This window comes from Myxocyprinus asiaticus, chromosome 39 (genome assembly GCF_019703515.2).
Source record: "Myxocyprinus asiaticus isolate MX2 ecotype Aquarium Trade chromosome 39, UBuf_Myxa_2, whole genome shotgun sequence".
Taxonomy (NCBI): Eukaryota; Metazoa; Chordata; class Actinopteri; order Cypriniformes; family Catostomidae; genus Myxocyprinus; species Myxocyprinus asiaticus.
The window spans coordinates 12,298,214-12,313,028 of NC_059382.1; the positions used below are offsets into that span (position 1 = coordinate 12,298,214).

The following is a 14,815-nucleotide window of genomic DNA, read 5'->3' on the forward strand; positions in this document are numbered from 1 at the left end:
GATTAATGAAAGCAAGTGAGACAAATGCACAATTGCCCAGATGAAATTATATATATTTTTTTTTTACTCAATATTCACTCAATCACTAAAAAAAACGAATAAGCAGAAATTGTTTATCCATTGACAAAACTGTTGGTAGATTTTGTAACTAACTCAAGATTTAGGTAACACTTCTGATAATCAGCCAAGGAGGCACTGTTATAGGCCAATGTCAATAGTCTGTGACCAAATATCAGCGGATTTCTCAGCCCTGTCGATATATTGGTCTATCACTAATTATAATTCAACTCATTATTGTAATCTCTCTTAGGTTTAAAACCGGACAAATCAACGGCGATCTTCTAATCTTCCACGTGCTACTGACTCTCAAGCCTTACTATGCCAAACATTATGAGATCGTAGTAGACCTCACCCATGTTGGCCCCAGTAACCGCTTCAAGACAGACTTCTTGTCCAAGTGGTTTGTGGTCTTTCCCAACTTCGCCTATGAGAACGTGGCTGCCGTCTACATCTACAACTGCAACACCTGGGTGCGAGAGTACACCAAATACCATGAGCGGCTACTGACTGGTCTGAAGGGGAGCAAGAAGCTGCTGTTTATAGACACACCAGCACGTCTAGCGGAACACATAGAACCCGAGCAGCAGAAGCTTCCCGCTGCTACCCTGGCACTGGAGGAGGACCTAAAAGTGTTCCACAATGCACTAAAACTGGCACATAAAGACACAAAGGTGTCGATTAAGGTAAGGACTTGTGAACATGGAGAGCACTTAAAGGAATAGTTCACCCAAAAATGAAAATTTGCTGATAATTTACTCACCCTCAGGCCATCCAAGATGTATCTGAGTTTTTTTCTTCATCAAAACAGAATTTAAGACTTTTAGGATTTCATTTCAGGCCTCCTCCTCTAAACAATGCAAGTGAACGTCCTCCATTTTTTGACGGTCCAAAATGCATATTTAGGGTGCATCAAAATAATCCACACGATTCCAGTCGACAAATAAAGTTCTTCTGAACCGAAACAATTGTTTATGTTTAGAAACAAAACAATACTTATATACTTTTAACTACAAATGTTCGCTTCGATACATCTCTGTGACGTGCGCTCATGAGAGGGATGACGTAAGCTCGTTGGTATGGGCACGCGTCATATGGAGGAGGAGTCAGGAAGCATGTCATTGTTTAAATTTTTTTATTATTATTATTATTTGGAATTTTTTTTCTTTTATTTTATGTTGTTTTGGACTGTTTTGGTTTGTGAACGGCACAAGTTTCTCTCGTAAACAATGACGCGCGTGACCTTACCAACGAGCTTACGTCTTCCCTCTCATGAGCGCATGTCACAGAGATGTACTGAAGCGAACATTTGTAGTTAATATTTTAATATATAGTATATAAGTATTGTTTTGTTTCTCAAAATAATCAATTGTTTGGGTTCAGAAGAACTTTATTTGTTGACTGGAATCGTGTGGATTATTTTGATGCACCCAAATATGCATTTTGGACCGTCAAAAATGGAGGACATTCGCTTGCATTGTTTAGAGGAGGAGGCCTGAAATGAAATCCTACAAGTCTTAAATTCTGTTTTGATGAAACAAAAAACTCCGATACATCTTGGATGGCCTGAGAGTGAGTAAATTATCAGCAAATTTTCATTTTTGGGTGAACTATTCCTTTAAACCTTGGCTGGTCCGGAAGAGCCTAACATTTTTGTAAGACACCTGTAATAAGTGTACTCTATGGATAAAAGCATTTGCTAAATTACAAATTAGTAGGGTATTGGGGAGAATTAATCATGGAAAACCAATTTTTTATGCTTTTTAAAGTGCCAGTTGAAATTTCAAATAAATATTAAGTTTGGGGGCCATTTACACAGAATGCATTCTTTCATTCCTTCACATCTTTTTCAGCTATATAATTCAGCTATATACACCAAATGTAACAATTTATTTTTCATGTACATAAAAAGTTGACCAAAGGGTTGTTCACACCATTCCTTCTATGCAATTTCTTTGTAAAAATTGGTTATATACAGCAAATTTTATTTTGAGGAATTTTCAAATAAATTTGTCAAACCAAGGGGACACATTCTTGCATTCTATCTATGCTATTTTTAAAATGGGTTAAATTAGTGGTAGATGATATTTACCAGTTAATCGGTGCCAATAGTTCCTTTTTGGAGCTATCGGTTATCTGCATAAACCTACGGTAGATGCCGATAGTTTAGTTTTGTTTTGTTGTTGTGTTTGTTTTTAGCTGATTAGTTGACTCAGTGCCGGCCGTGCACCCTAACGGCCTGGCCACGCCCTCCTCTTCGTCACAGTTGCATTCTTGCATTCCATCTACGCTATTTTTATAAATGGGTTATATACCTAATACCATTTTGAGGCTTCTTAAAGTGGCGATTGATCTTCATATAAATTAACCAAGGGACTGTTCAAATGGGATGCTTTCTTGCATTCAGTCTAGGCTATTTTTTTTATTCTTTTTTTTATTGTTGGTCTATTTTCTGTCAGCCAGTTGTCTTTGGTCATTGCTTCACATCTTGCTGTTGCCATGATCAAATTTTTTTCTAAAGTATTTGTCATGGTAAAACTTTTTACAAAGTAATCTCTTGCTTCTGTTTTGTTTTATTTTGTTGCACTTTTTTGAACGCTAGAACACGTCATGTATGGATTTCCCTAAAGACCACCTATTATTCCTTCACTTGGACTAACATTCTTAGACCTATTTTGTCTGTAACTTGAATGGCCTGTTTCTACCTAGGTGGGCTCAACAGCCGTACAGGTAACCTCAGCCGAACGGACGCGTGTCCTGGGACAACCTGTTTTCCTGAACGACATATATTACGCTTCAGAGATCGAAGAGATATGCTTGGTCGATGAGAACCAGTTCACTCTGACCATCACTAATCAGGGCACACCTCTCACATTCATGCACCAGGAGTGTGAAGCCATCGTCCAGTCCATCATCCACATCCGCACACGCTGGGAGCTCTCCCAACCAGACTCCATCCCTCAGCACACCAAGATAAGGCCTAAAGATGTTCCAGGCACCTTGCTTAACATCGCCCTACTAAACCTGGGAAGCTCGGACCCAAGTTTAAGGTGAGAGCCATTGCTTTTCAAAGCATCTTGGGATATTGGGTTTTGGACCATGCTCAGACTGCTGTTTAGCCTAGCAACTTAGTTTTGGATGAATGGTCCAATGCATCATGCTGTTCTTATTATGACAGTGGGTCTTTTATTTGCAAGCTTCTGTCTTTGTTGTTGTGAACTGATTAGAAATGCTAATTCTGCTCCTTTGTGTCTTCAGTTCAGCTGGGACGGCTGTTGAACTTGCCGCCCTACGGCTAGTATAGAAGTCATAGAATCATAAACCTGTCATGCCAAGAAAGCATCACTGTTTTTTGAAGATATTCCAATGAATATTGAAATAAACATGTTGTTTAAAGAGTTTGTGGCTTTTAGTCCATGTTTATTAGCCTTTAGGCCATCTATTTGCTAGTGTGCTCCTAAATGTTGACAAAATTCACTTTTAGCAGGTATAAACATGTTTGAAATTGTACACTCTTTCTGTTCAAGGAAAATGGATCAAAATATAATGACTCATGTAGCACTACACAGATTTTTGTTGCAAAGAGCAAAACAAGGTTAATGGCTGTGACGTACTGTATATAAAATCACTGGCTATTTAAAAACAGCCCTTCAGGGGGGCCTGGGTAGCTCAGCAAGTAAAGGCGCTGACTACCACCCCTGGAGTCGTGAGTTCGAATCCAGGGTGTGCTGAGTGACTCCAGCCAGGTCTCCTAAGCAACCAAATTGGCCCGGTTAGAGGAGGGTAGAGTCATATGGGGTAACCTTCTCGTGGTCGCTATAATGTGGTTCTCACTCTCGGTGGGGCGTGTGGTGAGTTGTGCGTGGATGCCGCGGAGAATAGCGTGATGCCTCCACACGCGCTGTGTGTCCGCGGTGATGCGCTCAACAAGCCACGTTATAAGATGTGCGGATTGACGGCCTCAAACATGGAGGCAACCGAGATTCATCCTCTGCAACCCAGATTGAGGTGTCACTATGCCACCACGAGGATCAAGAACGCATTGGGAATTGGGAATTCCAAATTGGGGAGAATAAAATAAAATAAAAAACAAAAACAGCCCTTCAAAGTAATTTCATGGGTTAAAATGGCACCCATGAAAATGTCTGCTAACTAATGTGCTGACTAAAACTTCATTCAACAGGTCAGCTGCATACAATCTCCTCTGTGCCTTAACTTGCACCTTTAACCTGAAGATTGAAGGTCAGCTCCTGGAAACGTCTGGCTTGTGCATCCCAGCCAACAACACCCTTTTTATTGTGTCCATTAGCAAAACACTAGCAGCCAATGAACCCCATCTCACTCTGGAGTTCCTGGAAGAGTGCATCTCTGGCTTCAGCAAATCAAGTCAGTATCACAGTCAAACAAAGAGTATACAATTGCACACAAAGTATAAACCCTTCTTGTTTTTATGTTTACAGTTTTCTGCAAAGCACCTACTCTTGTAGTTGCTTTTCAATTATGAAAGCTTTGAAAAACTTTAAAAGGATGTCTTTCTCTGTTTCCTTGTTCGCCTCAGGTATTGAGCTAAAGCACCTGTGTTTGGAGTATATGACTCCTTGGCTGCGTAATTTAGTGCGCTTCTGTAAACACAATGATGATGCTAAACGACAGCGTGTCACGGCTATTCTGGATAAGCTCATCACTATGACCATAAATGAGAAACAGATGTACCCCTCCATACAGGCAAAGATATGGGGCAGCTTAGGACAGGTAGGCCCTCCATTCTTTCAAAACATATCATTGCCCTGCTCTCTGCTTGTATTTCTAATGACTTCAGTTTTATGAGGTTGTTATGTCCACAATTTAAAATTATTATTCTGAAATTGCTACAACAGGCACTGCAATGATAAATGCCTTCTAAGTGTAATGTATTTCTGCAGCAATTCTGGCTTTCTTCTGGTACTCTAAGTGAAGTCCTGTGGCTCAATAAGCAAGTTGTCAAAGTTAGAAATGACAGATTACACCCTTTTAACCATGCAGATCTTCTCCTGTGTTTGTAGATAACAGACTTGCTTGACGTGGTGTTGGATAGCTTCATAAAGACCAGTGCAACTGGGGGTTTGGGATCCATCAAGGCTGAAGTGATGGCTGACACAGCTGTAGCTCTGGCTTCGGGAAATGTCAAGCTGGTGTCCAGCAAGGTAAGCACTTACTGCTAAGCTACCATATTAGATTGTAATATTTTGCAATAGGTTTTATTATTATTTTTTTTAATAATAATTAGAATGTTTTATCCATCTATTTGATGTATTAATATTTGATATGTACGTAGATAGGACAACCAAGAAACTGAGTGTACTTAGCTAGATTATATTGAAATACTTATGCATGTTAGCATAGTTTAAAAGCAATGAAGGTTTTTGAGCAAATGGAAATGCTACATAACTGTTGCAACAAGTGTATAGATTTGTATTCATGATACTATAGTTTATTCATGGTACTATGGAATTTGAAGTATCCATTTTGCTCATTATCTCAATTTCATAATATCACAATTTGTCCCATCACAAATTCTATAAAACAGTCTCAATGACATTATTTGCCACAATTGTACAGTTTCATCTTATTTATCTGTTGGACTTTTTAGTAATGTAAAATTGTAATTGTTTGGTTTGACTTCCACAACTATTTACTACTCATTCATTTTCAAAGTGACACAATACTTACCTGAAAAAAAACGGCAGTTTTGAAATATTATTTTGTTATTTCCTATATTCAGTTCTTGTTTAATTTCTGGTTAGTATCTTACATGTTTTCTTTGGTTATTTATAACCCACTAACACGCCCTGAAACAGGTTTCGACTTACCAATTAAGTGTCTCTGTCTCTTGTATTCCTGAATCATTCCTCTTGTGATCTTATCCAGGCTGACTAGCTCTCTAACCCAGCATCTATTATCCTAAGTGTTTGTACACAAATGCCCAATTTGTACGTGTGCATGCACAGACAGACAATAGTTAACCAGCCGGGCTGTCTCTTCTATTATATGGGCAACTGTTAGTCATCACGCTCAATGGACGTCATTGTTAAAGGTTTAAGCAAGAAGAAAGCCACAATTACGAATTCAATAACTCTAGTGGCTTAGACTTTATGGCTCTTGATTGATTGCAGTAACCGTAGCTGACTATTCCTGCTGTTCTCAATTAGTTGGGTATATTTAACTCTTTTGAAATTCTCTGCTGTGCTGAATAGATGCTGAATATTTTTTGGTTAGCATGTGCCAGCCACTGCTGATGTCACAACAAGCCAGTTTTGGAGCACAAGGTCAGGCTTTGTCCACTTGTTGTGTCTGCTTTTTCTAAGACTCGTGTAACAGCGGAACTTTGAGGTTAAGTGAGGGAGGGACCAAGTATAATCTTATTTAGTGGAAAGTGGTGTTTAGGTTCTTGTCATACAGAGCAATCGTTTCTGTATCAATATGCTTAGAGGATTGTTGCAAAAAAAAAAAAAAAACTATTCCTATCGGGAAATTGTACGCCCAAATTTTTCTACTGGTAATATTGAATTTCAGGATAACTTCACAAATGCTCTAAAACAGCTTCAGTGACATTACATGCCATGTACTCAGTTTAATTATTTATTTATTTATTTTATCGCAATTGGACTGAAAAAGCCATATTTGCTTAAAGGTGCACTCAGTAATTTTTTGCTCGTGTCATCTTGGACTTACAGTGACACCTAGTGGTGTGGATGCAGCATCATTCAATATTAATAGTTTTCAGTTACAGATGCCATTGTAGAAATTCACTATTCACAATTAAATTAAAGTGTGAAAGTGTCCAATACCAAGATGGTTACTGAGATTAAGCGAGTAGTATTAGCTGGTCATGTGATTCTAAAATGGCAGCCCCCATGATGGCGCCCCTGCCACTTGTAGAATAAAACCGCTTTTATAAGGTTACTGATATGACTAGAGTCCTCATCTCAATGTGAGTGGTCATGATTTTATAAATACACTATATGGCCAAACGTTTGTGGACACCATATGTGCTTGATGAACATTTGATTTAAAAACCTTAGGCATCAATTTCCCTCTAGCTTCCACTCTTTTGGGAAGGCTTTCCACTATACTGTATGTAGTAACATGGCTGCAGGGATTTGCTCTAATTCAGACACAAGGCTATCAGTGAGGTCAGGAACTGATGTTTGTCGATGGGGCCTGACTTACAGTTGCTGTTCCAGTTCACCCCAGAAGTTATCAGTGGGGTTCAGGTCTGGGCTTTGTGCAGGCCAGTCAGTTTCTTCCACGCCAGACACAGTAAACCATTTCTTTATGGACCTCACTTTGTTCACAGGGGCATTGTCATGCTGGAACAGAAAAGGGCTATCCCCAAACAGTTGCCACAAATTTGGAAGCACACAAAGCCCAAGCCATTACATAAAGAAACATTAAGATTTATCTTTACTGGATTTAATGGAGTAAACAAATTCGTTAATTAGAAGGGGGTGTCCATAAACTTTTGGCCATATAGTGTATGTTTCAAAATTACAATTCATTTCTTTAGGAGTAAAACTTTTTTAATGGGGAAAACAATTACTGATGGTCCCCTCATGGGGGCTGCCATGTTAGGATCACTTGACCGGCGGAATACTACATGCTTAATCTCAGTTATCAACCTGTTATTTGGCTCTTTAATGCATAAATTAATCATTGCTGACAGTGAATAGTGATTTTCTACAATGGCATCAGTAACTAAACACTATTGCATGCTGCATCCATGCCACTAGGTGTTAGTGTCCAAGACGACATAAGCAAAAAAGTACTGAGTGCACTTTTAAATTAGCATCCTAATTTTCAGAGTGACTATATTTGTCTCTCAGGTAATAGGCCGAATGTGTAAGATCATCGATAAGACGTGCCTGTCTCCCACCCCCACCCTGGAGCAACACCTGATGTGGGACGATATCGCCATCCTGGCCCGTTATATGCTCATGCTCTCCTTCAACAACTCCCTAGATGTGGCTGCTCATCTGCCCTACTTGTTCCATGTCGTTACCCTACTGGTGGCCACTGGCCCACTTTCCCTCAGAGCATCAACACACGGCCTAGTTATTAACATCATCCACTCGCTCTGCACCTGCTCACAACTCAACTTTAGTGGTGAGAAATAAACATAGCAGTGGACAAAAAAAAAAATACTATTTATATTCACATCTGTTCTGGTGGTTGTGATCTTCATACCATAAATTCATGTTGCTTTTTTGTGATGGTAATGCGATTTAACTAACTAAAAAACTTTTTTGAACCAAAACTATTCACACAGAGTCTGATACCAAATATTTCTTATTCTCTGGAAAAACGTGCAAACATTTTTTTGCACAAACTATTCACGCTGAGTCTGATACCAAATTTTTGTTATTCTCTGGAAAAATCTGTGCAAACATTTTTTTGCACCAAAAGTATTCTCTGGAAAACTGTGCAATTTATTTTTTATTTTATTTATTTTTTTTGCACCAAAACTATACACAGAGATTGATACCAAATTTTTCGCACAAAACTATATTGACACAGATTCGGATGCCAGGTTTTGTAATTGTCTGAAAACAAACTGCAAATATTTTTCCCACTGAGTTGGATGCCAAATTTCCATAATTGTCTGAAAAACAAATATGTGCATTTTTTTTTGTTCTTTTTATTAAAACACTGTATGTTATGCAGTGCTAATTATATGTAATATAATTATATGTAAATAGGATGTCAGACATTCGAGAACGTGAGATTATCAGTCTGATTTGTTGCTGTTCTTGGTCTGCCTCTGCAGAGGAAACTAAACAGGTGCTGCGACTGAGTCTCACTGAATTCTCTCTGCCCAAATTCTACCTGCTGTTTGGCATCAGTAAGGTGAAATCTGCAGCAGTTATTGCCTTCCGCTCCAGCTACAGAGACCGCTCTTTCTCTCCCGGCTCCTACGAAAGAGAGACCTTTGCACTGTCCTCGCTGGAAACTGTAACAGAGGCCCTACTGGAGATCATGGAGGTAAGTTACCATCATGATTACAAATTATGAATGTTCTGTCACAATTTGTGCCTCATATATGGACTTGATGTGTCCCTGTTGACATAATGTTATGTAAAATTTTGTTTTTATTAATATGTATTTTTCAATCAATTTGTCTTTAGCTCTGTTCTTAGGTGAGTTATGAATCCTACTGACCAATTATGTCAGGTCCTATGCTGTTTAACCAATTATTGTTTGTTCCCAACAGGCCTGTATGAGGGACATTCCTGGATGCAAATGGCTGGATCAGTGGACTGAATTAGCTCAAAAGTGTGTACAATTTCTGTTGTTTTGAAAATGGCATGATTGATTTATTTCTTATAAGGTTCTTTCTGGTAATTGCACATCACATAGCATACATACCACTAGTTTCACATTCAAGGAATGTGGTCAAGGAATCTGTTTAACATTAACAAGATTGTGATGTTTCCTTGGATAGGTTTGCCTTCCAGTATAATCCGTCTCTACAGCCACGGGCTCTGGTGGTGTTCGGCTGCATCAGTAAACGTGTGACTCACGGGCAGCTCAAACAGATCATTCGTATTCTCAGCAAAGCCAGTCCTCTGCTCAGCATTGACCGGGTTTGTTCTCTTTTCCTCCCCTTTCTATTTTTTCTCTGATTTACAAGTCGACCGATAGTGGATTTTGCCGGTACTGATAACTAAGGCAGTGGAAAAGGCTGATTACTGAATAATCGGCCAATTCGTTTTTTTTTTTTAAATCAATTTATTTAATGATAAAAAAAATCGTATTCTTTCCTTAATATGACGGGCATAGATGATGAGGCTACAATAATCTAAAATGATTAAATCCCAAAAGCACTTTATTGTGCAACCGAAGTCCCAATAATTACCAGATAAAAGAAGATTTGGTGCATAATGCGGGACTTTTAACTATAAACAAGCCTGAAATACACCAGGGACTCTAATTTACAAGTGATAGAGACTTGGCTCTGTTATAATACTCTGTATGTATGTATTTACCAAATAAAGCTTTTTATAGCTTATATATTCACCTGATGAGGAGTTTTGTGTGTGTTTATATATATATATATTATCATCATGATGGTGCCTCGGATGGCTGCCTCGATGTGGAGCGCTCCTATTGTTTTGTTGTTTTTGTTTTTTTGTCCTGTGTTTAGTCATCTTTTTCCAGTCAGTTTTAACAGAGACGAACTGCTGAACATTCGACAGCATGAACCAGACAATCTTTTCCCGGTTTTTGAATATTCAGACGTTTTTCTAGACATTTTAGTTGGAGGCACGGCTTTGTTGTTCAGGAGACGCAGGCGAGGGAGACGAGCCGGTGCGCTGGTCAAACTCCGTCGGTGCGGATTTCGAACAGCGCTGCCGAGTATTCACTTAGCGAATCTCCGCTCTCTTCCTAACAAAACGGACGAACTACATCATCTCACCCACACAAACAAGGACTTTTCAACCTCTGCTGCCTTGTGCTTCACAGAAACCTGGCTGAGTGAAGCCATTCCGGACAGCACGTTACATCTGCCGGGCTTCCAGCTGTTCAGAGCGGATCGCATCACGGGCTGAGGACCTGAATGTGTTCTGCAGATTTGAAAGGCCCAATCTCACACCCCACACCCACTCTGACCTTCACTTTACACCAACACCTCCTGCAACCCCCCTCCCCCCCCCCTCCTGCTACTCAACCTGCACTTAAGATCTGTGAAGATGATGTGAGCCGCGTCTTTCGGAAACAAAAGACGAGGAAGGCTTCAGGCCCAGATGGCGTCTCACCAGCGTATCTTTTGTCCTGTGCTAACCAGCTGGCCCCCATCTTCACACAGATCTTCAATAGATCACTGGAGCAGTGTGAAGTCCCATGCTGCTTCAAACGCTCAATCATTATTCCTGTCCCAAAGAAACCAAAAATCACAGGACTTAATGACTACAGACCTGTCGCCCTGACGTCTGTGGTCATGAAATCATTTGAGAGACTGGTGTTGGCCCACATGAAGAACATCACTGGACCCTTTCTAGATCCCCTTCAATTTGCTTATCGAGCAAACAGGTCTGTGGATGATGCAGTCAACATAGGATTGCATCATATCCTGCAACATCTGGACAGACCAGGGACATATGCAAGGATCCTTTTTGTGGACATCATTTCGGCTTTCAACACCATCATCCCAGCTATACTCCAGAATAAATTACACCATGTCTATCTGTCAGTGGATTACCAGCTTTATGACGGACAGGCAGCAGCTTGAGAGACGGGAAACTCACTTCTAGCACCTGTACAATCAGCACTTGTGCCCCCCAGGGATGTGTGCTCTCCCCACTACTCTTCTTCCTCTACACCAATGACTTCATCTCCAAGGACCCCTCTGTCAAGCTCCTGAAGTTTGCAGACGACACCACTGTCATCGGCCTCATCCGAGATGACGATGAGTCTGCATACAGAAGGGGGGTTGAACAGCTGACTGTCTGGTGCAGTCAAAACAACCTTGAGCTGAACATGCTCAAAACAGTGGAGATGATTGTGGACTTTAGGAGAAACACCCCAACACTGACCCCCCTCACCATTCTAAACAGCACTGTGGCAGCAGTGGAGTCATTCAGGTTCCTGGGCACTACCATCTCACAGCACCTGAAGTGGGAGACCCACATTGACTCCATTGTGAAAAAGGCCCAGCAGAGGTTGTACTTCCTTCGCCAGCTGAGGAAATTCAACCTGCCACCGGTGCTGCTGATACAGTTTTACTCAGCAGTCATTGAGTCTGTCCTCTGCACTTCAATAACTGTCTGGTTTTGTTCAGCTACGAAATCAGACATCAGAAGACTACAAAGGACAATTCGGACTGCAGAGAGGATTATTGGTTGCCCCCTGCCCCCCCCCTTCAAGAACTATACACTTCCACAGTGAGGAAAAAGGCTGGAAAAATCACTCTGGACCCCACTCACCCTGCCCACTACATTTTTGAACTGTTGCCTTCTGGCCGACGCTTCAGAGCTCTGAGCACCAGAACCGTCAGGCACAGGAACAGTTTTTTTCCCTCGGGCTATCCATCTCATGAACAGATAAATTGCCCCATTGAGCAATAACTATGTGCAATACACAGTTTAGTGTTTTTTATATTTATCCAACACATCCAACCTCTTCTGCCATTTCATTCCTCTGAAACATTTGCACTGTACATAACAGATTGTATTAGATTTGCACTACCCGTGTGTATGTATGTATGTGTGTGTCTGTACGTATGTGTATAATTAGTTTTATTTTTTTTTATTATTATCTATGTCTTGCTGCTGTTTTTGTGTTGTTGTACACTGGAAGCTCCTGTCACCAAGACAAAATCCTTATATGTATAAGCATACTTGGCAGAAAAGCTGATTCTGAGATATATACACACACACACACACACACACACACACACACACTCACTCACTCACTCACTACCGGTCAAACGTTTTGAAACACTTGACCGAAATGTTTCTCATGATCTTAAAAATCTTTTGATCTGAAGGCGTATGCTTAAATGTTTGAAATTAGTTTTGTAGACCAAAATATAATTGTGCCACCATATTAATTTATTAATATTTATTAAAACTAAAATAAAAAATAGTTTTTGAAATTGATGACTTGGACCAAATAATAAAGAAAAGCAGCCAATAAGTGCCCAACATAGATGGGAACTCCTTCAATACTGTTTAAAAATCATCCCAGGGTGATAGCTCAAGAAGTTGGTTGAGAAAATGTCAAGAGTACATGTCTGCAAATTCTAGGTAAAGGGTGACTACTTTGAAGATGATAAAATATAACATAGTTTTGATTTATTTTGGATTTTGTTTAGTCACAACATAATTCCCATAGTTCCATTTATGTTATTCCATAGTTTTGATGACTTTACTATTATTCTAAAATGTGAAAAAAATAAAAAATATATAAGTATTTCATAACTTTTGACCGGTTGTGTGTGTGTGTGTGTGTGTGTGTGTGTGTGTGTGTGTATATATATATATATATATATATATATATATACATACACACATACACTGTGTATATACTGTATATTTCACCTGCTGAGGAATTTAAAAAAAAAACTAGCATCAACTATTGCATTGATTTTTGCTGATAACCGAGAGTTAAAAAAGCAACAATCAGCACAGATTATGGTGGACATCTTTTGTAAACATCTAAAGAGAGTTGAATGCATGCTTGTGACAATATCGGACAGAGATTGTGAATCATTAGTTTGTATGTGCAGCATGTTCCTGTGATTCTGGGCTCTACACAATGCAGTGCGCTAGTCTAACTGCTGTAGTGTCATTCATTCTGGGTATTTGCCGCTGTCATGCTCCGCCGCTCCACCTGATTAATGCTATTCCTGCACAGGGGCTGGAGAGCTGCTTAAAGGGGCCGGATAATTACAACAGCCAAGTTCTCATCGAGGCCACCGTCATCGCACTTACCAAACTACAGCCTCTTCTCGATCAGGTGAAATCAAGTTGTTTGCAGTTATTAGAAACCTCAGCTGCTGTTTGATATTAGCTCATGTCATTATGTAATGGAATACTCTTCATCTGATATACAATGTCTGGAAGAAACAATTGTGTATGGAAGATATGTTTAATGGCAACATGTATAATTGTATTGATCCACAGGATTCTCCAATGCATAAAGCTCTGTTCTGGGTGGCTGTGGCTGTGCTTCAGTTGGATGAAGTGAATCTATACTCTGCCGGTACCGCCCTACTGGAGCAGAACCTGCACACGCTGGACAGCCTCCGGGTGTTTAATGACAAGGTACTGGGAGCTAAAATGAACATACAAATGCATTCGGTTTAGTCAAGTCAAGCATTTTTATTTGTATTGTGCTTTACACACAACATTGTTTCAAAGCGGCTTTACAGAAAGTCATGCATTAACAAAAAAATGAAACTGTAATATCTATAAAGTCTTAGAATGATCATTGTGTAGTTTGATTAAATATGACTGTAAATTGTGTATAACAATTAAATAAATAATAATTGTATTTAAAACCCCTGTGAGCAAGCTGAAGGCAACTTTGGTAAGGAACACAAAACTCCATAAGATGTTGGTGAATGGAGAAAAATAACCTTGGGAGAAACCAAGCTCACTGTAGGGGCGAGTTCCTCTCTGGCTAAACAACATGAATATTATCTCAATATTAGTTATTTGTGTGCAGTGCAAGTCATGGTTACAAATGTGTAAACTAAGTAAGTGTTAACGTCCAGTGTTTTAAAAAAAAAAAAATGTATGAACCTTAAGATTAATGACTGATGTCTTTGAAGTCCATCCTGGATTAACTGCAGAAGTTCACATAGATGCAGTGTCCTTTGTTAGTTGGCTGATGAAGGCTTTTGTTGGCTATTAAATGGTAGTCTGTGTTTTCCATTTCAAGAGTGTGGGCCATCAATAGACAAAGTTGATGCAGGCAGAGATCAATGAGGTGCATCGCAGTTAAAACAGCAGGCTATTTCAGTGAGGTTCGGTGGGGTCCATCATAAGTCCAAGTTTCAGGCAGTGGCATATGAAGTATCCGATGTCTTACAGTTGGAGTTAGACTATAGTTTGTCATCACTCAGCAACACGTAGCAGTGGAGTCCGACATCAAGCAGGAATGGAGCTGGATCTGGCCGGCTCTGGTAACCTCGGGATATGGTTGAGACATGGAAACAAATAGAATAATATTAGTGTAGATGCCATTCAATGTTATGCAGAATTATAGATCAAGATAG

At 39.8% G+C, this 14,815-nt stretch overlaps 1 protein-coding gene across 3 annotated transcripts in view; it reads left to right on the forward strand.

Annotated features, from left to right (window-relative positions):
* LOC127430221 (neurofibromin-like) overlaps positions 1-14,815 on the forward strand; it is a 174,288-nt gene that overhangs the window by 129,244 nt on the left and 30,229 nt on the right. For all 3 annotated transcript variants that reach the window (XM_051679820.1, XM_051679821.1, XM_051679826.1), the window contains 11 exons: positions 311-743; positions 2,767-3,107; positions 4,241-4,443; positions 4,616-4,809; positions 5,100-5,240; positions 7,920-8,199; positions 8,861-9,075; positions 9,305-9,366; positions 9,536-9,677; positions 13,450-13,551; positions 13,719-13,859. In XM_051679820.1, the coding sequence (XP_051535780.1) occupies positions 311-743; positions 2,767-3,107; positions 4,241-4,443; positions 4,616-4,809; positions 5,100-5,240; positions 7,920-8,199; positions 8,861-9,075; positions 9,305-9,366; positions 9,536-9,677; positions 13,450-13,551; positions 13,719-13,859 (2,254 nt within the window). The remainder of the gene's footprint in view (positions 1-310; positions 744-2,766; positions 3,108-4,240; positions 4,444-4,615; positions 4,810-5,099; positions 5,241-7,919; positions 8,200-8,860; positions 9,076-9,304; positions 9,367-9,535; positions 9,678-13,449; positions 13,552-13,718; positions 13,860-14,815) is intronic.